Source organism: Thamnophis sirtalis, unplaced genomic scaffold (assembly GCF_051295495.1).
Source record: "Thamnophis sirtalis isolate CommonGarterSnake01/CBP01778 unplaced genomic scaffold, rThaSir2_p1.2 scaffold_9, whole genome shotgun sequence".
In the NCBI taxonomy this organism is placed as follows: domain Eukaryota; kingdom Metazoa; phylum Chordata; class Lepidosauria; order Squamata; family Natricidae; genus Thamnophis; species Thamnophis sirtalis.
The window spans coordinates 45,224,558-45,251,371 of record NW_028261389.1 but is presented as its reverse complement, the minus strand read 5'-3'; the positions used below and the strand labels follow the sequence as shown (position 1 = coordinate 45,251,371).

Genomic DNA, 26,814 nt, shown 5'->3' with positions numbered 1-26,814 from the left:
GGCACATTACCAAGGTCTGCAGAAGTGATCGCCCCGCTACAACCTGGAAGCCCAGAAGCATACCTAACCGTCAGCGGAGGCCCAACCAAGGAGCATGGCAGCCGCCACAATGACAAACAGAAGGTGACACCAGAGTCACCTACCACACCTCCATAGGCGAAGTCCGCACAAAATGGCCAAAAAAGCTGAAAGCCACAGTCCTCATTGAGGACTCTCCATGCAATATGGAGATTGACACAGGGTCATCCTTGACCATAATGTCTTGGGCAGATCTCAAACAGGCTATCCTTAGCCTTAAAAAGCATCAGCTGCAGGTTCCAGACATCCGCCTTCGTGACTACCAGGGGAACCAAGTCCCCATCGTCCCCAGGGGACTGTCCGCGTGAGGTTCAAGACCTTCTATGGCCATCTACCAGTGATGGTAGTCAATGGAGAATTACAGAGCCTCCTGGGGCTTGATTGGTTCAAAGCCCTGGGCCTAGAAGTGACCGGAATCAACTCCATACGAGACAAAATCACTGAGGAATTTTTTAAGGAGTTTGAGGATGTCTTCGGCACCAGTCTAGGTAAGTATAAGGGGACTCCAATATCTTTTAACTTGGACCCCAATGTAGCCCCCATCAGGCTAAAACCCAGGAGAGTACCTTTCGCTCTCCGCCCTAAAATTGATTTGGAACTAGACAAATTGATTGGCCAGGGAATCCTAGAGCCGGTAGAACATGCACGCTGGGAGACCCCTATACCGACACCTGTCAAGCCTGATGGGTCTGTCCGCATCTGTGCGGATTATAAGTGCATGATAAACAAAGCTTTGCAGCAAAGCGCTTAGCCTGTACTCATTGTACAGCATTTACTGCACTCATTAGGCCCCGGAAAAGTTTTTGCAAAATTAGATATGCCACAGGCATACCAGCAGATGCATGTAGATGGCGCCATGGTGGAGGCCTGAACCATCGTGACACACAGGGATGCATTCAAATGCACCCGCCTTCAATTCGGAGTTAGTATCGCCCCTGGACTGTTCCAAAGAGATTTTGGTATCGGCTGCAAATAAGGCACAATTATTTAAAAGATTGGGAACTGTTCTGGCCAGAATCAGAGACAAAGGCGCCTCCAGCTCAAAAAAGAAATGCCAAATTAACGTGCCAAGGGTTGAATTCCTAGGGTACCTCATCGACTGCTCTGGGGTTCACCCGACCAACAAAAAAATTAAGGCAATCCAGGACACACCTTCACCTCGCAATCAGACCAAACTGCAGGCATTCTTCAAGCTCCTTAACTTCTACAGTGTTTTTCTCAAACAGAAAGCCACAGTTGCTGAGCCTTTGCATCGGCTTCTCAGCAAACACGCCAAGTGGTCCTGGGGCAGGACCTGAAGCAGCCAATTGGACCGTGAGGCTCTGGCTGCAGTCGCCAGCATGAAACGGTTCCATGAGTACATCTACAGCCGTGACTTTGAACTTATCACGGACCACAAACCATTGTGGGATTGCTGGCTGGGGACCAGCCTACCCCTGCTTCTTTGTCACTGCGAATGACCAAATGGACAATCTTCCTCATGGCCTACAGTTATCGCCTTGTCCATTGACCTGGCTCTAGCTTGGGGCATGCCAATGCCTTGAGTCGATGCCCACTGCCTGAACTACTTGCAGACCCTACCCCGAGATGCCAGTCCTCATTGACTGTCTTGAGGCTGGTCCTATCTCATCTTGTGACATTGCCCACCACTCAGCAAAAGAGTCTACATTCCGACAGGTTTTGAACTGTGTGTGGAGGGGGTGACCCAAGGGGCCTGTGGGGTCTGAATTTAAAATGTTTTATTGCAAATGTGAGGAACTGTCAGTAATAAATGGTTGTTTACTGTGGGGTGACCGAGTCGTTGTTCCACCCAAACTGCACATTGCAGTATTAGAGGCCTTGTCAGGATGAAATATTTGGCCAGGAGTTACGTGTGGTGGCCTATCATGGACAGGGAGATAGAAGAATGGGTTGCTACTTGCACACCATGCCAGGAGTCCAGACCAGCTCCCCCAGAGGTGCCCGCTAAGGAGTGGGAGCAACCTCAAGAACCATGGTCTAGTGTGCACATAGATTTTGCTGGCGCTGTTCATGGTCAGACCTTTATGGTAGTTGTGGATGCCTACTTGAAATGGCTAGAAGTAGTCCTCATGACCTCTACCATGGCAGAAGTGGTCATCAAGGCACTATGGAGACTTTTCTCCACTCACGGCCTGCCCAATGTTTTGGTCTCTGACAACAGGCCCCAATTTATGGCCATGCAATTTGAGACCTATTTAGCAGCAGAGGGAATCAGACATGCCCTGGTCACTCCATCCCATCCAGCTTCCAATGGTCAGGTAGAGAGAATGGTGAGATCTGCAAAAGAAGGCCTATCTAGGATGGGCTTGGGAGATTGGCAAACATGGGTTGATCAATTCCTCCTCATACAGCACATCACACCAAGTGCTAGAAGCCCTTCCGAGCTTCTAATGAGTCATCAGCTAAGGTCCCACTTAGAATGGCTACACCCAAACTACTCTGCCGCATCACCCCCAGATTCGACCAGCAAAATAAGAAACTTTAGCATTGGGGATCAAGTTTACACCCGCAACTATGCTGGGGGAACTCTTTGGATTCCTGCCATAGTACTAGGCATCACCGAGCCTCGCTCTTACCTATTAGAGCTTGAGGACGGTCGAAATTGTAGATGACACATTGACCAACTCCGTAGCTGCATCTCCAACTCCAGTCTTAGGCAACCAGAGTAACTCCTGCATGAGTTAGCCAAATCCCTACACAAAAGGAGCATGAATTCACTCCTTCCACAGGTAACTCAATCCTGAAGATACTGGGGCACTTATCTGTAAGTGTTGCAGTCCCGCAGCGACTTCCGAGCGAACCGGCTCCAGAAACTCCAGCAGCGTCCTGTGAGAATTCCAGGAGCTTTCACCAAGCGAAGCCGCAGAGACAACAGGTCCATCCAATCTGACTGAAGAACACCCACCAATTGAACTGCGCAGGTCTGGGAGAGCCACCAGAAAGCCCACCTACCTGCATGGCTATATCACAAGTCAGTTGAGCCTATCTAAGAGGGGAGGGGTGTTAGATACCAGAAACATTGGTAATGGTTTATACCAAGGTCCTCTGTTCTGGCGGGAACAGATATTCAATCTGATTGGTCAAAGAGTCTGACAGCTCCCTATAAAAGGGCTGTTGTCAGACTGAACCTTCGCTGGATTGTACATAGTTGACTTGTACTAATAAAGAGCTGTTTGTTACTCTGAAGCCTGAGTGTGCCTTCATTCACCCGATCTAACAATAGGCAATCCCAATAGGCAACCCCAATAGAGAATTTAAAAAAAAAATCCTAATAGGAAATATATTACAAATAGTAAAGATTTTCTGACTGGAAATATAATTTAAATAATAAAGCATGCTTTAATTATATTCCACAATTTAAACATTTCATTTTTGAAACATTTCTTATATTGGAAAGGGAGCATACAACATCTTCCAATTTAAAACGTTTTCTTTGAACACTATGCAAAAATATTTAGAAGCTTGCTTATAAATTTTGTTTATTTATATTTTTATTTATATATCATATTTTAAAACCACCCATCTCCCTCATAGAGGGAGATTTTGTCTTTCTACACGTGTGTGTCTGTGTTGCTTGGATTGTGATGTTTTCCTTTTTTACAGTGCAGAATCTCTGTGTTGTCAGTTTGGATTCACTGGGTGTATAAATCTGCCACTTTTTATCTGTATCTCTGTTGGCTGCTGGTTAGTCAATTAATCATTTTGATCCTTAATTCAGGCCTTGATCTCTTTTCAGAAGGGAATCCTAAAATATGAATAATTCTCTAATTGATTCAGTCTTCTCATTTCCCCTTCATATTTATAATCTTAGAGTTAATTTGTCTTTGTGAAGCTTCTTTTTTAGAAGTCTTTCTACAAGTGCCTGGGAGTCTTTTTTCTTAGTTGAAGTGATTCATTGCCTAGAGATTTTAGATTTCCTTAGGCAAGCAAAAACTTTGGGTATGAGTGCAAGGCATCATTTTTGTTATCTTCCTTCCTGCTATGATGTTCTTCATTCAATTATATCATTTTAAAAATGTTGATCACTTCTGAGGTGAATTTGAGGGAGAAAATTCACAGCCTTGCAATCAGTTCACCTATTAGTATGCTTCCTCCTATAATGGATTTCTTTTTGTAGGAGCCTGAATAAAATGGGCATTTCCCTTCCTTTTGGTTTCCCCCCCTATATTTCATTGTTAATGGACTTTCCTTTTTTCTGCATAATTGTGCTCCTGACAGATTGTAGCTTCAAGAAGCCAGGCTCTCTGCTTCCATTAACATGGGCTATTCTGAATGTAATACCCATTCAGTATAAGATGCCAGCCCAGTCTATACACAAATGTATAGTAATATAATAATAAGTCTGTCAGGAATGTCTATGTGCCTTTTTTTCAAAGTAGTTTTTTTTAAGCCCATATAATTGGGCATGAGATCAAGTCTGTAAGCAACTAAATCATAGTAAATAGTTTCAAAGAGAGTAGAATGCCAAAATTACTGTAGCGATAACAAAGGAATTCCAGTCAATCTAGACATAGTTCATTTACTGCTTTAGTAAATTATTATGGCTTCCATATGCTGAAATAACAATGTATTTAGACCCCACCCTTAAAATGCAATTAGAAAACAATTTTGTTTCAGATTGTTCTTCAAAGATTTTTAATCAAAAATAGCTTTCCAAGATATTGTCATGAATAGTATTGATTCTGTCATGATGGTTAGAGGTTGCAGTACTAAAACTACTTTACAACTATTATATTTCAATAATCACAACACTCCTTGCCATGTTCAATGGGGCATGTTTTTTCTGTTCTTTAGAATTTAGAGTTCATTCTGAGTTGTAATAATGTTTAACCTACTTGTTTTTCATCTTGTTTGATGAAAAAAGGACAAATGGGAAGAATTTTCACACAGTTGTAGAAAATCCTCAAGATTTGGGTTAGCACTGGCATATCTGTATAGTTTCTAGCCTTTCCTGCTCATCCCAGAGTTCTGTCAGTTTGCATGATAAATAGAAGCACTATGCAGTCAAGGTCAGGTCCAACAATCTTATTACCATGGAAACAAAAGTCTTAAGGATTTTGGTACCTATTTTTGATAAAACCCTGGTATTGTCCTTTTTGCTTTGAACTTCAGTATAGATTTAAATGTTGGGTGCTATGTAACTTTGGCTGTTTTGTTGTATGTCTGAATGACTTTATTTGTTGTAAATCCTTGTTCCCAAATAATCAATGTTAGAAAGCAGATTCATTGAGCATGACATCCATTAATGGTTTCTGTGTGAGGTTTTGAGCTTGGGGATGCCTTCCCTGGCTCCTGGCACTCAACTTGAGAATAGCTGACAATTTCTTCAGATGTTGCCAGTCTTCTCTTGAGGAGAAACTACCTGGAGCACAGATGGGCAATCACACAGCTTCCTCCTTGTCTGGGGAAGTTCTGTTCATTCGAGCATAAAGCTCAGCCATCAGCAATTTCCTTAATGTCATTTTTGCTGCTTAACTAAGGCATGTTGGCCTGCCACTGTTTTGCCTGGACATTGTTATAGGTTTATATGCCTAAGAAGATTATTGATGTTGTTTCTTTATCTATATATGGTTATAAGTATATTCCTACAACTAAATATATTCTTATGACCTAGCAAAACTATTATAAATTTAAATTCAGTAGTGTTGAATTAACTTTTTTTAGTTTATGATGGAAGTAAATTATTTCTTATTATACTTTTTAACTGTTCTTCTAGGATATCCTCTGGCATCCAGCCAATGCTCAAGGAACTTTGCTTATTTTAAGCAGTACAATGACAGAACTAGTTATTTTATTTTGTAGCATATTGGAGACAACTATTAATTAGTAGTTAAAATAAATTCTAGAAAACAACAGATGGAATTATGATGTGAAATCTATCAGGTTCTTCAGAGAGTGTAGCTGTATTCAGAATTGCATTTGGGGTATCATGCTTCTTTTGTCTGCATGTCAGAGGTGACCTTCAAGGCATGGGGGAAATGAAAGCATAAACTCATGATAGTCATTCCTTAGCTTCTCCACTGTTATTTGAAGATAATAGTTTGGCTTATCTCATGATGCTTTTAAGAATTAGTGAGGTAATATATGTGAATTGTATAAATGCTAAGTATTATTAAGAAATCTGAAATTGGACCTAAGGGCTTATCAATAGTTCAATCATTTGGTAGAATAGTTTGCTCAATTATGTTGGCGTGCATGCTATCTTTTTCCCCTTAGTGCTGATAGGACAGTTATCCATTCCTTTATAAACTGCCTATCACCTAAGCCCTAGCTATTGAACGAAACCCAAGAATTTTGTGGAAGGGAGGAGCAAATATCACAAGAAGCATTAAATACAGCAACACTGCTCCATCATGCTATATAAACTATAATTATAGGTAGTGCTTAACTTACCAAATGCTCATTAAAGTTACAATAGTGCTAAAAAAGATATTTATGACTAATCCTTGAACTTGGTGCATAGCATCCCTGCAGTCAAATGATTGTGATTTGGATGCTTTGCAACTATTGTACATTTATAACAGTTGTAGCATCATGTGATATGAGATCCCCATTTGCAACTTTCACAACCAGCCTCTGACAAGCCAAGTCAGTGGGGAAACCAGCAGGAAATTGCAAGCCATGGTCAAATGATATTACCTTCAATGACTGCAGTGGTTTACTTAACAACAGCAGTTGAAGCTGTTGTTGAGATTTGAGAGTTGTCATGAGATGTTTCACTTTATGATTGCATTGCTTAGTGGCAGAGTTGTTGGTCCATTGTAGTTGGTAAGTGCACTCCTAATGTAGATCATATATCTTTGTTGACACAGTTGTTAATGTTAAGTAAAATAAAACAAAATGAAGTAAATAAGCATTCTTTATTATTCAATTACATTTCTACTACAAGTCAATTACTTGCTTATTCAACCTTAGTAAGCCATTGTAACCCACTACTTTCTTGTGCATAAAATTGTTCTTATTGATTCTGAACACACAGCATGACTGAAACGATGTGGCTGATGTAAATTACTGCATTGATGTAATGACACGTAAGAGTGACCTTGAGGGATGAAGGGAAGAGATGATCTAGTAAATAATCAGAGAAGAGAAGGGGGAGCTCATATATGTTTAATGGTCAGATAAAGACCCACCCAGTGGATCAGGCAATTAAAATTCCCAGAAGGAGATTTGTACTTTCAAATATGTAAGATTCTGTTAATGTAGTCTTACAATAAAGTAGAATTAGTTCATCTGGTTGTGTTTCCTGTTTTACCTGAGAGGGCTAACATCTGGTTATTAAGATGGAACATAGAAATAACTCTGATTGCTTTTGAAAATCAAAAGGAAATGTATAATAGATGGATTATTTCTATCGTAATTAATGATTTTCCCATTTTGGCATGGTTCTCCTAATGAATATACAGTATATCAGGGCTTCTCAGTCTGTGGGTCATTACTATAATAGAATATATCCATTTTACTACTGGTCATCTGGTCATCCGCTTTCTTTTTCCTTTCACCTTTCCCAGCATTTGTGCTTCTCCAAAGAGCTGATCTTTGTTTAACATGTGCGAAGGATGATCATTTGAGCAAGTGTCAATAATTTTCCTATTATGCATCATCAAAGTCATGTACTTGTATTTGCTTCTATAGGGTATTAAATGGAATACAGTACTATTATGTGCACTAGTATGATCTTTGTAGTATGGCATCATGGCATCTTAATATCTTTTAAAGGCCTTTACAAGTACTCTGCCAAGTACTTAGGCATATTTCTTAACTGTTTGCTCCTCTGTTGATCTTAAAAGGCAGAAGCTGCCTACTACTACTGTATCTTTGCTATCTGTTCTAAAACTGTTTGTTCTATATGTTTTCATTAGTTTGGTCTTTAAATTTAAATTTAATTTTATGTTTTCACTGTGGTTCTTGTAGATTGGCCATCAGAGTAGTGTCATCTGCATAGCACAAGTTTTAAATTTTAAAACCTTGCAGACCCTCTTCCAATCCATCTTCTCTTAATATATTCAACAGGTAGCTTGAATAAAAAAGAGAAAAGTATGCATGTCTTATCTCAAGTCAGAATGGTCTGTAAGGTCAGTAAATTGAAGTAGAATCTACATTCCAATACAAAAAAAGAGCAAACTATCAGAGCATGGATACAATATTCTTAATTTCATATGATAATCAAATAAACTTAGATAGATAGTATAGCCTTTATTGTCATTGTACATCATGTATACAACAAAATTGGTTATGAACTAACTTTAGGGTTAAGTAACACAGTCAGAACCCTACAAGGTAAAGAAGGGACCAACAACATTGTTTATGCATGCTGGATAATTGAAAAAATGAAAGAATATAAAAAATAAGTCAATATGTAATTCATTGATTATAGAAAGGCCCTTGATTTGGTTGCTCATGTCAAGATGTAGAATGGTATTAGATAAATGGGAAGCCCAGAACATCTCTTTGTCCTCAAGCAAAATACAGATTCCCGCAGAACTTAGTGAAATAGACTGGTTCCAGGTTGACAAACAAGTATAGATCCTCAGATTTAATGGTATAACATGGTTAAATGTCTATGGAGATTCTGAGTCATTCAGATCATGGTTGTCCCAAAGGTGCTTTTTTCAATGGGCAACTTGACTTTCTGGTTTTTCTTTTAAGACATTTTGCTTCTCATCCAAGAGCTTCTTCTTCTGACTGGATGGTGAGGAATGGAAGGATTTATACTCCTTGCAGACAGCTGGTCATTTGCATTTTTAGTGGGTCGTTAAAGTGACCTGGAGGTTTATCTTTTTCATCAGGGTCACCTGAGTGATGCAAATTGGTGTGGAGCCTTCTTGGAACTGTTGAAAGGACTGTGTTGTAGATTGGAGATAGATAACTTCATATCCCTCTCCCTCTGTTGAGAGAGGGCTATTCAGTTTTGACATAAATGGCCTCTTTAATCACTCTTTCAAATGAGTGATCATCTCTGTCCAAAATGTGGACTTTGTTGTCTTCAAAAGAGTAACCTGTGTCTTTTAAATACAGATGAACTGTTTAATGTAGTCCTGATGTGCTTGTTGTCTTATGTTGTGCCATGCGTTTATGAAGTGGTTGTTTTGTTTCCCCAATGTCCAGATCTGCACATGGCTCACTGCACTGTACTGCACGTACCACGTTGCTCAGATTCTGCCTGGGTGTTTTATGTCCCCAAGGATAAACGTACCTATGAATTCCTCAAGAAGTTTAGCTTAAAATCAGAGCGTGTGTGGAAAGTTGCTGATAGCATTTTGAATAACACCTGTCTTTCAGTTTTTTATGTGCTGGTTTCATTATTTTACCCTATATGAGGGAAACGCTCACAGACAAATAGATCCTACATTAATGTTGTAGAGGGCAACAATCTTATATTTGTTGATGATGAAAGTATGACTGCTTCATGTGGCTGTTGCTCAGTGAAAAATCTTCTTTTCTTTGATAGTGAATATGTTGAAGTCCTCTGTTAGTATGTTACTGTTTATTGGAAATTTGCATTATAGTGACAGCTCAGCACTAGAACTGTTCTAATACAAAATACAAATCAGACAATGTTATAAAAATAGTTCACAAGCATTATTTATTTCTTAAATTTGTTTGCCGCCCATCTTGCTTTGAAGTGTGTCAGCCTCTGCTTTGCTACTGCTTTGGCTGCCATTGGAACAGGGGGGGGGCATGGTATTTAGGAGGGGAATCATTGATGTGCTGGAGGAAGTTTCTAGACGCTGAACTGACCACCTTACTGCGCATGTGGAGGTGGGGTGTCCAGCGGCCAACGGTCCAGCGTTCCATCCTGGTGATGCCTTTCGAAGTTATCTCACACCTGACATTTGGGGGAAATATGATTGGACTGTGCACGGGGATGCCAAGAGGAGGGGAATGAATTATACATTATATTAGCTTTCGCGCCTAATTAACCAGACTCAGCTTAGCTTTGCAACTGTTCATTTATAATTAGTAAAAGTACACTTGATTTCAATACAAATGGAGTCCAGTGGTTTTCTTTCCTGATTACTGAATGAAGTGATGCTGACAGAAGTGATTCTGGGTGGCCTACAACATTAAAAGCAATAAAACCATAAATGATAAATATTTCTGAAAAGAATAAAAATAGAATTATGATCTAAGTGAAATTGCAGTTAACAGATGGGAAGGAGGGAGCAGGATGCATGCAGGGGTTTGTGGGATTTTTCCCCGTTAATTATGAATAAATATGATTCCCCTTTTCAAGAAATTTGCAAAGAATTCCTTTACTTTGAATGATAGTCTTGAACAAACAAAACATCTAGGATACTTTATTTTCCTAGCATTACCTGCAGCTTCACACCCCCAAAACCTACCCAAAATTCTTTCTAGAGGTACAAACCTTTATTTTAAAAAAATCTCCTCCTAAGTGCATTTTCTCTTCGGATGCTGATGTCCTTCCAGAATTTTTCTTTCTCTCTGTCATACACTTCCTTACTATCATATTTTAGCTTGAAGAAATGCTAATGTGTCACTAGTACCACTTCATAATGCCTTGGTATGAGCACACTTGGAACATGGCATCTGGTTTTGGTCACCACGATATAAAAAAGATGTTGAGACTCTAGAAAGAATGCAAAGAAGAGCAACAAAGATGAGTAAGGAATTGGAGACTAAAAAATATGAAGAACGTTGCAGAAATTGGGTGTGTCCAATTTAATTAAAAGAAGGATTAGAGGTAACATGATAGCAATATTCATATATTTGAGGGGCTGTCAGAGGGTGTCAGCCAGTGGTGAGTTCCTACCAGTTTGGCCAAACTGGTAGTGGTTTGGTGTCCTGGGTCGCTGGAACCGGCAGTGACCCAGGCCTGCCACACCCCCAAACCAGTTCTCCGGGCGGCACCATAGGTGCCACCATCTTTGTTTTTGCTTTTGCGCATGCACAGAACAATTTTTATTGTACTGTGCAAGCGTGAAGCGGCCATGAGCGAACTGGCAGTAGTTAGTGCCGGAACCCACCCCTGGTGTCAATCTATTTTCCAAAGCCCCTGAAGACAGGACAATAAGCAATGTGTGGAAACTAATCAAAGAGAGACTCAACCTAATCAACATTTGGAGGTTTTTAAGAAGAGACTGGACAACCACTTGTCTGGAATGGTATAGGACAGTGATGGCGAAACTTTTTTGGCTCACGTGCCATAAGTGGGCAGAGCACAGGAGGGGGGGTTGTGTGCAGGCGTGCCGCATCCATAATGCAATGCGTGATCCCCCAGTGCACATGTGTGCACTACAGGCGCTCCCCCCATTTTTTGCATGCTTTTTTCACCCTCCTCAGGCTCCAGAGGATTTATAGGAGCCTGGGGATGGTGAAAACAGCCTCCCTCGCCCCCCAGGCTCCCTCTGGAGGCTTCAGGAGGCTTCCCTGAAGCCTCCGGAGCAATCAAAATGACCCTCCAAGAAAAGCAGAAATCACCTCCGGTTTGCTTGGAGGGTTGTTTTGAGCACTCCTGACATAGCATGCTTTTCTCCTTTCCAAATTGGCAAGGTATTTGGTACCACAACTGAAAGATTGTAGAACTTTTTCTGTTATCTTATTTGTAATGAGATAATAAGATAATCAAAAGAAGGTTTAGAGGAGAGCTGTTGAACTCCCAGGCCACTGGCTGGATGCATCATCATGCGCTGTCCAGCTCCCCCCTAGTTTAGTGAAGGGGGAAAACTCCCGATATATCATGTGACAGCACTGTGATGACGTGAGTTTGACAGCCCTGGTTTAGAGTCAGCAATCATTTGTAATCCTTGGATGATTTCAAGAAGCAAGTTTATTCATAAAACCACTCTTTTAATTATAGTACACATCACTTCTATCAATACATTCTTAGTTTTCTGCTCTGTTTCCTTCATTTCTTAGTTCTGGTCCTCTTACAATTAATACCCAGCTGCCAGCTATTGACTTCTTTCTGTTTATTTATTTATTTTAAAAGTTCTCAACCTGAATCTTCATTCCCATAGCAACTGTAACTAAGGCAGGTAGAACTACCAGGAAGAATTGGCTTTAGGTCCATTTGATTACATTTTACTTCCATACAGAAGAGCAGAAACACTATATAAATGCATCCCTCATTGTAAATATAAATAAAGGATTACAGAATTCACAGTCATCTTTCTGTGTTTTCTCCTTACTTCCTGCCAAATGTTTACAAGTAAATTAGTTTCAAACTTTTTTAAAAAATTGGGATGGAATGGATGGAGAAGCCATCACTATGAAAGGTTTTTTTCATACAAATATTTTTATTAGTCTCACTTTCTGAATTGCCCATACACATGTGCCGTGATAACATTCTTCAAATTCTAATGTTACCTGTTGATATTATAAATTGATACCATGGGACATGTCAAAGGTAAAGAGTGGCTCAATTCCAAAATTTGAATCCCTTTTTACCTTTTTGAAGTTTAGGGAAAATTAAGGAGCACAATTTAAGGTTTCACATTGTAGTCTATCCTTGCCCACTTTTGCCCCATAACATGCGGTACAAAACCTGATCCCCAAACTGACAAAAATTGTGCATCCCTTATCTACATGGCATTTGGACTTAAGTATTTGTTTAGACTGATAATCTTCCAGCATTCTTCAGACAATCGTAGTTAGAACCTTGTGGCAGATCAAGTCACAATCCCCTATCTCGAATGGTATGATTGTTGCATTTTAAATTATGTATTGTTTGTGTTGTTGTTAAATTGTCTGTATCCCCCTTCCCTGGTTTGAGTTGTGAGCCACCCTGAGTCCCCCTTCGGGGGAAAAGGGCGGCATACAAATGAAATAAACATTCAAACATAAACATTCAAACATTCAAGTGATTAGGAGGGTAAAAACATGGTTTGCAAGAAGGTTGACAAATTTATAGAGTTGAATAATTGTATTTAAGGAGTGTTCTTTTACTAAATGTGTGAACTTTTTTCCTGGCTAAATGAATGTGTGTTTCCTGGCATGTTAATCACATTGCTGGAAAGTCAGGATCACAGTTGCAGCTATTTACAATTGATTTGCAGTATGTAGAATCATATTGTTCCAACTACCAGTTCGGTCCTAGCTAGAGATCTTTGGGAAGGGTAGTGTTATCTGCATGACTGATGAGTTAGACTTTGGAAAAGCAGAGACTGACAAGCTCTGACTTCAAGTATCCATGGGCTTGATATCTACATCTTAGATATCTACAGTATAACTTAGCTTCATGTTGGTGAAACTATGGCACGTGTGCTGGAAGTGGCACGCAGAGCCATCTCTCCCGGCATGCCAGCTGTTGCCCGTTGCTATTCTGGCTTCCAGCTCACACTTGGCAGCTGGTCTTCATGTGCACGGGAGCGCCAAAAACAGTAAGAGCAATTACCTGGCACACTTGTAAGTGCAGGAACCTGAGCTTCCTGCTTCTGGCATGCACATGCACGCCACCCAGTTAGTCTTCACATGTGCACCAGAAACTGAAGACCAGATGACCAGAGCATATGCGCATGCTGGAAACTGGAAGCTCAGTTTTCTTGGGCGCACATGCGCACCGGGGAATTGCTTTTCTGGTTTCCGGTACTCCCCCCCCCAAACGTGTGGACATGCTCCCGTTTCAGCACTCAGTGCTGAAAAGATTCACCAACACTGTCTTAGCTTTTAAGTCAGGAGCAGTCAGACAGCTGCCTATTGCAAAAGCATAGTAGCAGGCTGAGTTATCCAACTTAAAGTTTGAGGAAAAAATTCTTTGTTATTTAGAAAGTTCAAACAATTAGATACAGATATTCCAAGTACCATCTTCAATGAATCACTTTAAAAGAAAGTTGTGTTTCTCAGGGAAATAGAAACACGGAAGTCATTGCTATAAAAGCAATGGGTTTGGGAGTCAGACTTTTGTTGGCAAACAGCTTTCCGAAATTAGACATGATCTCCTGAATCTTGCTTCTTATTCCCCAACTGACCTTTGGATTGGTATAGGACTGCAATCCTCTTCTGATTCCTGGGTTTTGGATTTGTCAGCATAGAACCTTGGCTTCTGAACTTGTTTGTTTTTCATGGCCTGTCACATTCCTGCAGTCTGGTGATACTTTTGTGTGCCATAAATAACTCTGATCTGCGTCTGACCTTCTGCACTTGCAATTACTGACACAGAACGCAGAGGCATGACCAGAGTGAGAGAAAAGGTCGCAAACATGATCAAGGAGGAGAAAAGGGGAGGGCACATTGACCTTCTACCTCTAGAAATAAAGCAGTGACCATGAAAAAATCTAGTGACCTCTGCTTTGTCAAAGTATATTGCAAACACTGTTTTTCAGTTTGGACATTTTCTGAAGAACAAAACCTAGTTTTCAACAGCAATTCATATGAAGGTAGGGAAAAATCAGCAGGGATGATTTTCAGTTTATTCCATAGATTCAGGGCAATGGCATCCTCTATTCTTTGAAGCCAAAGACCCATCTGAACAGCAACAGACCGCCTGATTTTTAATGGCTTTGCCCCATTGCCAGTAATTTACACAAGTAAGTAAATTACACAAAACATAACCATTGGTTTCAGCTTTTCCCTCCCCTCCTCCCCCCAAAACCCCGTATCTCACAGTTGTGTAGGTATCAGATAACAGGATATCAGAGTTTGGTAGGCATGTAGCCCAAAATATCATGTTCCTTGGCTTCCAGTAGAGTCAAGGAAGCTGTAGCAAATGGGGCAGCAATAGGCATGGACTTGATTTTGAATTTTGGACTTGATTTGTGGCACTTTTAACAGACACTGGCATTCAGTAATACAGATTTTAAAATACAAAGTATGAATTCATATTCTGCTTTTTGACTTTTGGCTGTCACTCCCACTGGCTGTATACACATTGATTATCCTTTAATTCTCAAACAAATAGGATTTGAGTTGGCAGTGGATCAGGAAAGGGATAAGGAATAATGGAAGATAATGCTATAAAATATCAACCAAGCCAATATTAAAAAATCCTACATATTCTTGCTTGGAATAATTAGTAAATAGATTATAAATGTAATAATGCTGATATAAAAATCACCTTATATACTTTTTTGCTGTGGCTTGCTTTAAGTTCGTATACGTGGGCTGCAAAAATCTAGGACAACTACTACAGAGACAGAAAATGCACTAATGCTGCCTAATGAGTCTGGATGTTTGCAGTTCCTCCATTTTCTAATATCTTTAAGAAATAATATTAAAAAGCTAGAAAGGTCAAGTAAAATTAATAGGGGAGAAGAGCAGTTTTCTTATGAAGAACTATTTTAGCATTTCTTTCTTAGGAAAAAAATTGGGCAATGTCTAAACATTGTAAAGATATTTAAAATTATTTATGCCATGAAAAATCACCTCCCTCTATCACAGAATTAGAATTTGAGATCATCCCTTGAAGTTAAATGCATAGAGATTCAGAACCAACAAGAAGTAACGTTCTTTTCATTCAATACATGGTAAAACTGAAATTCACTGCATCAGATATGGTGTTAATTCTCCTGTGTTCAGCTGATTAGATAAATCCATAGAGAATGGACCTATTAATAGTTTCTAGTTTGTGATAGTGCCCATCCCTTAAATCAAAGGTAGCATTTCTAATACTCCTGGTGCTGCTCTTGTTAATAGTCCAAGAAAGCTACTGCCTTCTTATCTTGCTTATAATGTAGACACCTGGTTGTTGATTGCGAACTGGCTAACAAAGGCCTTTCACCTGATCAAATAGCCCTTCCAATATATTTCTATTCAGAGATGTAAATTAGACTGGAAAACATTCCTGTGCAGGTGAGAGTTTCAAATTAGTATATTCATTTCAATATCTACAGTATAGTTTGTAAATTGTCATTTTATATTTAATGTGAAAAAATTAAAACTAGTTTATTTAAGAAGTTTGAACAGTACATTTGTATAAAAAAAACTTTGATCCAGAAGAAAAACATTTTGTCAGAAAATTGAAAAGAATATTGAACAACAGTCAAAAAACCAATAACATCATATAAAGTTTTGAAAGTGCCAACTTAATCTGAATTTTTAATTTTTGATTCTTGAAAATTTTGTGTTGAAAATTTTCCAGCCCATTCTTCTGTTTCTAACAATAAATGTGTTATAAATAATATAATAATAAATAAATAGTAATAAATAATAAAAAGGAACTTGATGGAAACAGCAAATGCGAACATTCTTGCTTGTGCACATTAAAAGCTTGATAGGTGCTTTGAATTTACCATGATCTTCTCTCCTATTAAGCTACTTTGACTTCCTTACAGAGGACAAAAACCTATTATATTAAAAATGGTACCTTTCAAAAAATATTGTAAGCAATATTCATATTTCATAAAACAAAATCTGTGTAATTGGCAGGATATATTATATTACAGTATATAATATATTATTACAGCTCTTATAGTGGACAATTTTAACATTGTTTATATTTAATTATGAGAATCATCTATTGTGATATGATAGAATTATGACAAATCACACACACACATACACACACACACACACACACACACACAGAGAGAGAGAGAGAGAGAGAGAGAGAGAGAGAGAGAGAGAGAGAGAGAGAGAGAGAGAGAGAGAGAGAGAGAGTACATATACATATGCAAAAGCATTCCTGAAAATATAATGAGGATAATTTTATTTTGTTTTCTTTTGTTTCCAACAGGTACGATTGTATGCAAGACCTGATGCCATTAGAAGAGGATCCGGTGACTATGCTCTAAACATTACAAGGAGATTAATTGAGTTCTATGAAGATTACTTCAAAGTACCCTATTCCTTGCCAAAATTAGGTAAGTTTTTCCAGTTAAAACTGAGCTTTTCAAGAAGAATAAAATGGATTACTAGTGTTCTAGGTTGAAGGAAGCCAAAGTATAATATTTGGATCTTCACTTGTTTTTGAATGTATGGGGCCAAGATCTCAGAAACGTTTTAGCAGACCTACATGATCAGAAGTATTTTCTAATGTTCAATCCTAGCAGATTTTAGTTCTGTAATTCAGAGCTTCTGTCTTGAAAGCACATATCTGCCAGATACTACCATTCTTGACTTATGAGTAATGGTGTGACAGGCATTACTCTGATTGGTAATATTGCAAATGGACAATTTAAACATTTTATAAGATGTGGCTTACTGCTTTGTCATATATATTATGCGTAATTTATAATAAAATTATGAGAAAAATCTAGCAATGTCAGAAAGTTAAAAAGGAAACACACTATGTTTGTAATTTGCAGAAAGAAACATATTTACAACTTTATATAACTGAAAATATTGGAAGACTAATAGAATAATTGCAACTGTTTAATTTTTTTATGATTCAATTAAATGTAATCTTTCAGTGTATTCTCTAGACAATCTTTCCCCAGGGTCTTCCAGCTGTTTTGGGACTGTAATTCTCAGGCATACTACCTACAAATTATAACTACTGCAATTGCATCACTTCAGCATCAAGTTATATTAATTATTTAATGGGTTTTTCAAGGCACTTTGCATTGTAGATTTTCTGCATAACAATTATACAAATACATTTTTATTTGGGGCATGGTTTGAAATTGGCTGTTAGGATTTCTGATTCTTGCTTTTAATACCAAACTATGGCAGAAATGTCTTCTGTTATACAGCATATATATATTTGGTGCAAATATTCTGCACTTAAATTATTGGCTAGTACTATCAGTCAAAACATATTTTACTAGTCCTAAAATGACTTCTTGAATTTCATTACAATTTACAGAGTTCAAGATGCTTGTCTTGTAATAAATATTCAAGTATGAATACAAAGTGTTATTTCAAACTTTTAAAGCATAAGCCTAAAAATGGGACTTTGAACAACTTCTTAAAGCAAATTCCTCCAATCTGGTATAGTCTAGATATTTGACATATAATTGTTATCTCAAACTAATCAAGGGCACCAGCTTGGGGAAAAAGTAGACTTTCTTAATGACTACATATGGCAAACAAGATTTAACAAATTATTTCTGGTTTGGAAATTGCAGTAATGATACTTTTTGGATGTAGATTACATTATTACTTAATGTAAATGTTCTATATTTATATGTTGAAAATCAATAGATTATCATAAATTTTCATTATTTGAAGTACGCATATGGAACTTTTTGAAAATTGGCATGTGCAGTAGTGAAAGCTGGCAGGGCAGAATTTATTCTAAACAAATAAATGTGAAGTTGTGTAACAATATACTAGCTAGCATGTTTATATCAGTATTTGTTATAATACTTGTCATAAAGTGTTTATTTAAAATTTGACTAGTGCAAATACTGTACTTGTCAAATCATCTTTTATGGCTTCTTACTCTTTAGTAGTCCTGTGTATTACTGTCTATATATACAGTTACTTTGTGTGTATGAAACACAGCTAACCAAGTGTTTTCAATTTAACAAAGTGTGTGTGTGATTCTTTCACTACCCCATCATGAATGGTATACTCCCAAAATATGAAAGAATAAAACTGCATTTATTTTATTTAAGTATTTAAGTATAATTAGATAAAAAAGTATCTGTTCTGTAAATTCAGACCTGTGAACAAAGTGATGGTTGAAAGCTTAATCTGAAATCTGTGTAGCTTTGATGAATGAACAAAACCATATATTGCTTAGAGTGTCTATGGCTTCTTGAGAGTATTCTGGAAATGCTTTAGCTACTTCTAGTGGGTTAAGTGCTTAAAGTAAAAACTGACCAAATCTTTTGAAAGTATTTGAACCAAAGACAGTCTTCATTAGAGTTCTTTTATTCTTCAGTGTTTGAGCACTTACCCTTGATTTAGTAAAGTAACACTTTCATGTAAGGCTGCTAGTGATTGCCTTTTTGTTAACTTAATAACATTTTCTTCTTGAGCAGAAACTATTATGACTTCTGGATGTCAGATTCTGATGGGGAATAATGACTACAGCTCTAAAACCTGACATTTAAGGATTATTACTTTAGGTCAGGTAAAACTTTAAGAATTTTTGAGATAATTTTCTCTAAACTGTGGTTTGGATGAAGTGATGGGAGATTTTATGTGAGAGTTTTCAGGGAAAGGTGAAATGTATAGGTTGAGAAGGGCACATCCTTTCTGTATCCAGTTCAGTTGTGGACTCCATGCTTGTGGAGACCCAAAAGTAAAAAGAATCTCTAGGCTAATATGTCACTTGATGTTTGGTTTTTGTTTTAAGAGGAAATGTCACTGTGTGTCTATAGTTTATTATGCAAAACAATACCTGTGCATTGTTAACCAGGCTGATAAACTCTCCTGGTTTTGTACAGAATATTTTCATGCTGGCCTATAAGATGGGGAAAGATTGAGTCCTTCCTTCCACATCTGCAGTGGTTGCAAATAGTAAGAATGGCAGCTACTGCTACTTTATTTCATGCTGCAGTAGTCAGTTTGATAGCCCACCAGTGATATCATTATACTGCATTGAAGGGGATGCATTTTTCTAAGTTATTCTTGGCATGGTGAAGCTATCCATCCTTCAACAAGTACCATGGATCAAGGATGAAAATGAAATTCTATTTCATATATGTTTAGTGTTAACTGAAATGTCTATATTCTCTCTTCAGTTTCTATAACAATTTTTCCTTTCTAACCCATTAAAAAGTGGTATTAATTTTTGGTAATTTAACAGGCCACACGTGGGCCTGGTTTTTCTGATTATATACCTTTGCTGTAGAAAATAATAGCATAGTTGGTATGCTACACTATGCTCTGCCTGTAAGTATCTTCCATTCCTTTGTTTCCTGCACCAAGTAGGGTAACAATGAAATTTGTATGCCATAGTCAAGATTTAATGCCACCATAAATCCTTTTTTCAAATATTACCATCTGTGTTTTCAAGCAAACAATTTATGGGAACCAATCTTGTGTGCTGCCCTTAGCATCTCCCTAGCTTTTTGTTTTAACATTTTGGTTTACACCTTTAGCAGTCACAAATGCGTAGCCACCTAGCTTGTGCCCATGGGACCCAAGATGACTCATCTCCAGGCTCTAGTAATGACATATTTTCTTTGTGTAAGAACTTTCATCAGTAATATCTTTATTATATATTATTGCCCTATTCTCCATCATCCGTTGTGATTTATGAGATAGAGGAATACATAAAGGATGTTATTCAAATAGATAGTTCATTTGCTCACATGTCTGAATTACCTATGTACATTTTTGTAAAATTCAGAAATCACACAACAGAGAAGTGGCATTGGATAATACAAAGAAAACTTTCAAGTGAAATTCCATTGCAGACATAGTTATTTGGGAGTGCCAATTTGTACTAATCTTCAATTGTACAGGGCGGGGCATAACCTTTTCCTAGGGGGTCACAGCAACACTTGTAATAACAACACAAATAATTCATACACCATTCGAAAGCCCATCAAAAACTGAGTTTATTGACATGATTTAATAGTCAGTATGACCACCATTAGCCCTTCGAACAGCATTCAAACGAGGTGGATAAGAACACAACAAATCTTCAAACAGTTCCGTTCGATTTTCCAGATTTTTCAACACAGTTTCCAAATTCATTCTCAAAGTTTCAACCGAATATCGATTTTGACCTTGCTCCTGAATCATCAGAGCTTCCACTTCATCCTTAATTATGGCCCCAATGTTCTCTGCCGGATTGAGATCTGGCGAATTTCCCGGCCAGACGTCATTGCCCCAAAATTCGACATTGTTTTCCTTTAACAATTGCTGAGTCGCATTTGCACGCATGCAAGGAGCTTTGTCATGAAGAAAGACAGCCTCACCAACCACCAAGACATTGTCTGGATCACTGAAAAATGGAATGACATTCTCCAATAAAATTTTCTCACGGAAATAACTGCCATCCCAGGATTCCCCTTTATCCTTCAAAACCCAATGCAGTTTCTTGGCTGTGAAAATGACGAAAATCCCGATGCAAGTCGGATTGCGAACGATTTGTCGATATCGTTCATGTTTGGCGATGTCGTCGACGTCTTTAGCCCAAATTCAATCATTCTGGAAATTCGGTTTTCGAATGGCATAAACGAAGAATTCGTCAGATGGCGCCAAATGAAGAAAATCTTCCTCGGTCCATTCAGACAACCAATCGCACAACCAAAGCCGATCTTGAACGTGTGTTTGAGTTTTCAATGGTTTGCAAATGACGTGGAATGGCTTCAAACCTTCTCGTTCTCGATATCGGCCGATTGTCCTTTGATCAACTCGTTTTCCACGAATTTGAAGGATTTCTTGGGCCACTTTTCGGTTTCCTTTTCGTTGTTTGCGACTGCCAGTTGCAATGATGGCTTTGCTTTCTTGGGACAGTTGCAGAGGACGCCCTTCTCCAAATTTTGTGAAACATTCTTGGGCTGTTTTGTTCCAATTATCAGTAACCCAATCCGGTTGACGTTTCAATTTGTTTGCAATCCATTTTCGATTGATAAACGTCGCTCCAGCATCGCGAGCCTCTCGAAAGGCAATGCATTTTATTCTGTCAATGATCCTTTGTTCTTCCGAATCGAATTTTCCAGCCATTCTTAAAGCAAATTTAACATTTAATAGCTCATTCAATTCAGTTTTTTATGGGCTTTAAAATGAGGTGTCGCGGAAGTTGTAAACTGCTGTCGATCTTGCTGTGACCCCCTAGGAAAAGGTTATGCCCCGCCCTGTAGGTAAGATAGATAGAACAAATGGTGGCCACAAATCTGGCCACAAATCAAGAAAATCTATCGAGGTTTTGGACAGGTAGAAGAAGTGGCAGGTAAGCATCTCTTCCAGACTTGTTCTTTACAACGGAAAAGATCTAGGTCTTCTGAGATTCCTTGTAAAGAGAGCAATAAAGGAGCATCTGGCTTAGGGATCCCATATAGCCACCTCCACAGGGGAATAAATGCTGCTGAGGAAGGTTTTAAATTGTTCCCATAAGACTGCGGAGGGTGGTGCATTCACTCTGGCCAAGATGAAGACCTAATGAAATTTCAGAATTAGAATTGAGGAAAGATAAGTTGATGACAGAGGGCCATTTGAGAAAAGTCCACGAATGGTGGGTTTCACATTGTTTCAAAATCTAATATCCCAGATATGTTGCTTAAGGTCAGTTCTGCTCAGGGGTGGGTTTCACGTTTTTTTACTACCTATTCTGTGGGCATGGCTTGGCAGTCATGTGACCAGGTGGGCATGGTGGGCATGGTAGTGGATCTGACTATTTGAGAGACCGCCTTCTGCCAATTACCTCCCTTCATCCCATCAGATCGCATAGAGTAGGCCTCCTCCAAATTCCATCCGCCAGTCAGTGCCGACTGGCAACTACGCGGAGGAGAGCCTTCTCAGTTGCAGCTCCGACGCTTTGGAATGATCTCCCCGTGGAGATTCGCACCCTCACCACCGTCCAGACCTTCCGCACAGCCCTCAAGACCTGGCTATCCCGTCAGGCCTGGGGATAAGACCCTAACCTCGCCCCACCCGAATGCTGAATGAATGTTGTGTTTTACTGGTTTATTTTTTTTTTTATTCACACGTTTTTTTCTTGTGTTTTGTCTTGCACCCCCTTCCTATTTATTGTAAGCCGCCCTGAGTCCCCTCAGGGAAAAGGGCGGCCTATAAATGTCATTAAAATGATAAAAAATGATAAATGGGCATGGCCAACTTGTAAAATGTGGTGAAACTCACTTAACGCTCTTGCTTAGCAACCAAAATTTTGGGCTCAATTGTGGTCATAAGTTCTCTTTTCCTTCCTTCCTTCCTTCCTTCCTTCCTTCCTTCCTTCCTTCCTTCCTTCCTTTCTCTTTCTTTCTTTCTCTTTCTTACTTTCTCTATCCTACTTTCTTTTTCTTACTTTCTCTATCCTTCTTTCTTTTTCTCTTTCTCTTTCTATCTTTGTCTTTCTCTTTTTCTCTCCCTCCCTTCCTTCCTTCCATTTGTGTATCTCCCTTCCTCCCCCCTCCCTCCCTCCCTCCCTCTCTTTCTTTCTTTCTTTCTTTCTTTCTTTCTTTACTTTTTCTTTCTTGTATCTCTCTCTCCCACTTTCCTTCTTTCTTTTCTTCTTTCTTTCTCTTTCTTCCTTTCTCTTTCTCTTTCTATCTTTGTCTCTTTCTTTTTTCTCTCTCCCTTCCTTCCTTTTTCTTTCTCTCTTCCCCTCTCCCCCGCTCTATCACATACACATTCTTTCCAGTTACATTTGTAGATATACTCTATGAACTAAAACTGATGCCCAACAAATCCTATGATCATGGCCATCCATGTCCTACAAACCAACTAACAGAGCTCCCAATTCAGACTCTTCCCACTCTGGGGGTTAACCGAATACAGTTAGTCATCCTGTTATCTCCTGGCTGTGGTTCCTGCCTTTTTAGCAGAGCAGCAGAGAGGGATAATTTCAAATGCCTTTTTTTCCCTTTTTCCGAAGTCCGATTTCTCTGCTGCTCGGGGGGTAACCTGATGGGTGTCCAAAGGTGTTGGGCATGCCATGGAAGGCATGTGCATCTCACACACACACACACACACACACACGCACACACACACACACACTCACACACAGTGCATTTTCTGTGGTGTGAGGCACATGTGTAAGGGGGCGTTGAATCAACTGGGAGGCTGGCAAAGAAGCCTCTATTTCCCCACAGGCATGGCTCTTGGAGGAAGGAGGGAGGGATGCTACCCAGTGCTCACTCCCTCAAGAAGCAACCTTGGAAGTTTCCAAGCTCATCAAAGAGGTTTGCGCAGGGCTGTGGCAGCTGCAAAGCACAGCACGAGGGGGCAGAAGCCCCCAAACACAGTGAGGAGCCTAAGCAAAGGAAGAGGTGGAGAGCCTGGTAGAGGAAGGGGGAAACCCTAGCGAGGGCTGCCCACCGCCAACTATAAACCAGGTTGATCAGGGTGGCGTGCTGCTGCAAGAAGCTGTGCTGCTGCTGGAGCTGCATTGCCCTGCCTGATTCGGGGCTTCTTCTTCCCCTTGTGCTGTGCTTTGCAGTCGCTGGAGTCCCGCACGGACGTCTTTGGGGTGCTGGGCAACCTGGTTCTGAGAATCCCCCCCCAAAAAAAGACCGACCACCCATTGCTCTGGATCTTGTGGCTTTTGGGAGGATTTCTTTTACAAAAAGCCTCTCCAGATGAGCTTGAAAACTTTGCTTCTGGAGGGGGCAGGCAGACGAACAGCATTCCCCCCCTCTAAGTGCCTGCAACCTTGGAGTCTGCAGCATCTTCATAGTAAAGGCAATTAAGAACTTCTCACTCTCGTGAGAAGATTTTCTTTACTGTGCAAAGGCTTGCTCCAAGGCTGCAGGCTCTGAGGCTTCAGGTGCCCAGGGAAGGGGGGAAATGCTGCCCATCAGCCCCCTCCAAAAGCAACCTCACAAGTTTTCAAGCTTGCCTGGAGAGGCAACCCCAAAAAAGCCACAAGATCTGGAGCCGCCAGTCTCCAGTAAGATGCGCATCTCATGGCCTGGCTCACCCCATCCCCTGCCCCACCTGCCACCACCAAATTGCATCCCATTTTGAGCATCTCTCAGCCATTGTGTGCAGGGAAAAGGCTTGCACAGAAAAGAAAAACTTCCCAAGAATGCAAGAAGCTGTTAATTGCCTTGCACTAATGAGAAATTTTTCTTTACTGTGCAAGATTTTTCCCTGCACACAATGGCTGAGAGCTGCTCACAGTGGGGCACAATTTGGGCTCATCCACCACCCCAAGGCCCTCCTGCCTGCTTGCCCAGTGCTCACTCAGCCGCCCCCTCCAATCCTCTGGCTGGATGCAGCCACTCACCAGTGATTGGAAAGCGAGGTCGTCTACTACCTGTTTGCCCAGCACTCGCTCAGAGAGTTCCTAGCTCCAACATCCCCCCGCCTGGGTGCAGCCACTCACCAGTTCTTTCTTCTTTTCTCTCTCCCCCTGTCTTTCTCACACACATCTCTTCCAGTTACATTCATTGATTGTTTGGTTGGTTAAAGTGCAGGTTGGATCCTAATGCTCTATCACTGGAGGCTTTTAAAAGGGACAATCTTTTGCTGGCTGGCAGGCAAAGAAAGCTCTCAGCCATGACCGCTGCCGCTCCCACTGGTTGAGCAGGCAAAGGAAATGGGTGGGCGAGGCAAGCATGGTGCAGATGGGTGGGGTGAGAGAGAGACCGAGTGGCAGCCGGGCAGTGGAGGGAGCAAGTGGGGTCAGGCCAGGGGACCGTACCAGTACGGGGGCATGGACAGGCTGCCATCGCGAATAGTATGGAAAGGTACGGCTGATTTCCGCTAGCGGTACACTGGTACCAGTCCGTACCGGGAGCAACCCACCTCTGCTTCTGCTACTTTCAAACCTAATGAACAATTAGCCCTTGTTAGTCAGGTTGATTTGAAATGCTCTCTGCCACTAATACTTTATACATGTACATCTAAAGTTTCATTCAGGATATGTAGTGGATTGTTATTTTTAGTAGAAGTAGCATAACTGACAAGTGTTAGTGTTACTTCTTACAGATATGTAATTTCAAGGAAATTTCCAAGCAAAAACAGGTCCTGTTTTTCAGTAGATGCATTTGCATGTATTATCCAACTTTATCCATCAGTAGGTATTGTTTTTTTGAGGTTATAACTTGGTCCAAAAAAGGATAGGCTTGGACATTTGTATAATTGTTAGAGGAGAATTAAAATTATCCAATGGATGCAAATAATATAAGGAATAAATCATTAATCTTCTACTTCTATTTACGCAATTAACTATTCACTAGCCATTTAAGTTAGTACATTTGTATTTTTAAATAATGTATGTATTTGACATATTCTTTAATTTTCCTTTCTAGGAAAAAATGCTTTATTACAGTCTTTGTGATTTACAGACTATGAGTTATGAGCCTGCACAGAGCTCCATTAACCTTCTAGACCTATAGAATCATTTGGCAGGGGCCATGGCCTAACATAGTATCTGCAGGAACTCAGATCCCCTCTCCTACAGTATCATGGCTCCTGGGTGAATTATGCAAATATTTCTTTTCTTTTCTCACAAGTTTTTCTATTCATAAGTTCTCAAACTTTGAATAAAGACGTTGCTTCTACCTGCTATTCTGCAACTCAGGCAAAAAGAAAAGTCTGGCGTACATAATTATAAGCAAACAAACAATTCAAAAGAGCAATGATAGATTCTACTTGAGCTTAAACTTTCCTACAATTGCCATGATTTTATATGTTTCAGATATTTGTATATTACATTCTACTGATAACAGGATCCCACTTTTCTCCATAGTGGTGGAGGTATCATCCAGACTGGATTGACTTCATTCACTCATTGATAGGACTGAGTCTGATAACAAGTGTTAAGCCATGCTCTTGTTACTAGGCAGATCCAGCTTTCAACTCAGTCCCTCAGTGAGGACGGATGTGTTACCCAGTTGCTCTATAGCAAATTGCCTATTCTTGAGATAAGTGATCAATTGTATATGAATTTGTCTGATATTGGTGATTGATCTGAGGCTTGAGCCTTCTTGGAAGTGGCCATTTCTGTCTGCAGCCTCTAGGGGGTGGCGTACGCCTGTGAAGCTGCAGGAGGAGAAGCTAAAAACTTTCTGACTGCCTGGTAGAGCTCCGCACTTTACTGAAGGCATTAACAGCACTTTTTAAAAATCCTGCTGAGGCTTGAAAAGGCTTGAGACTTGCTGGGCTTGTCGGGGTTTCAGATCCCCTTTTAAGCGATCGGACAAGTGATCTGTGGCTAGCCTCTTTGCCTCAGCTCATTGCGGAGCCGCAGGAGCTGTTAAAAAAGGTGGGAAGCGCCATTTTGTTATCCAGCCTTTTCTGAAA

The 26,814-nt window shown here is 39.8% G+C and overlaps 1 protein-coding gene and 1 long non-coding RNA gene across 2 annotated transcripts in view; one reads left to right on the top strand and one right to left on the bottom strand.

The window, feature by feature from the left end:
* Positions 1-26,814, top strand: part of TRHDE (thyrotropin releasing hormone degrading enzyme) — a 267,004-nt gene that overhangs the window by 56,305 nt on the left and 183,885 nt on the right. The window contains exon 3 of the mRNA XM_087723432.1: positions 16,736-16,862. Within this exon, the coding sequence (XP_087579558.1) occupies positions 16,736-16,862 (127 nt within the window). The remainder of the gene's footprint in view (positions 1-16,735; positions 16,863-26,814) is intronic.
* LOC148044106 (uncharacterized) lies at positions 8,435-14,207 on the bottom strand. Its single transcript, XR_015697749.1, has 3 exons — positions 14,034-14,207; positions 10,472-10,693; positions 8,435-10,158 (listed from the first exon to the last, which is right to left on the bottom strand). It is a non-coding gene; the product is annotated as an uncharacterized LOC148044106 (long non-coding RNA).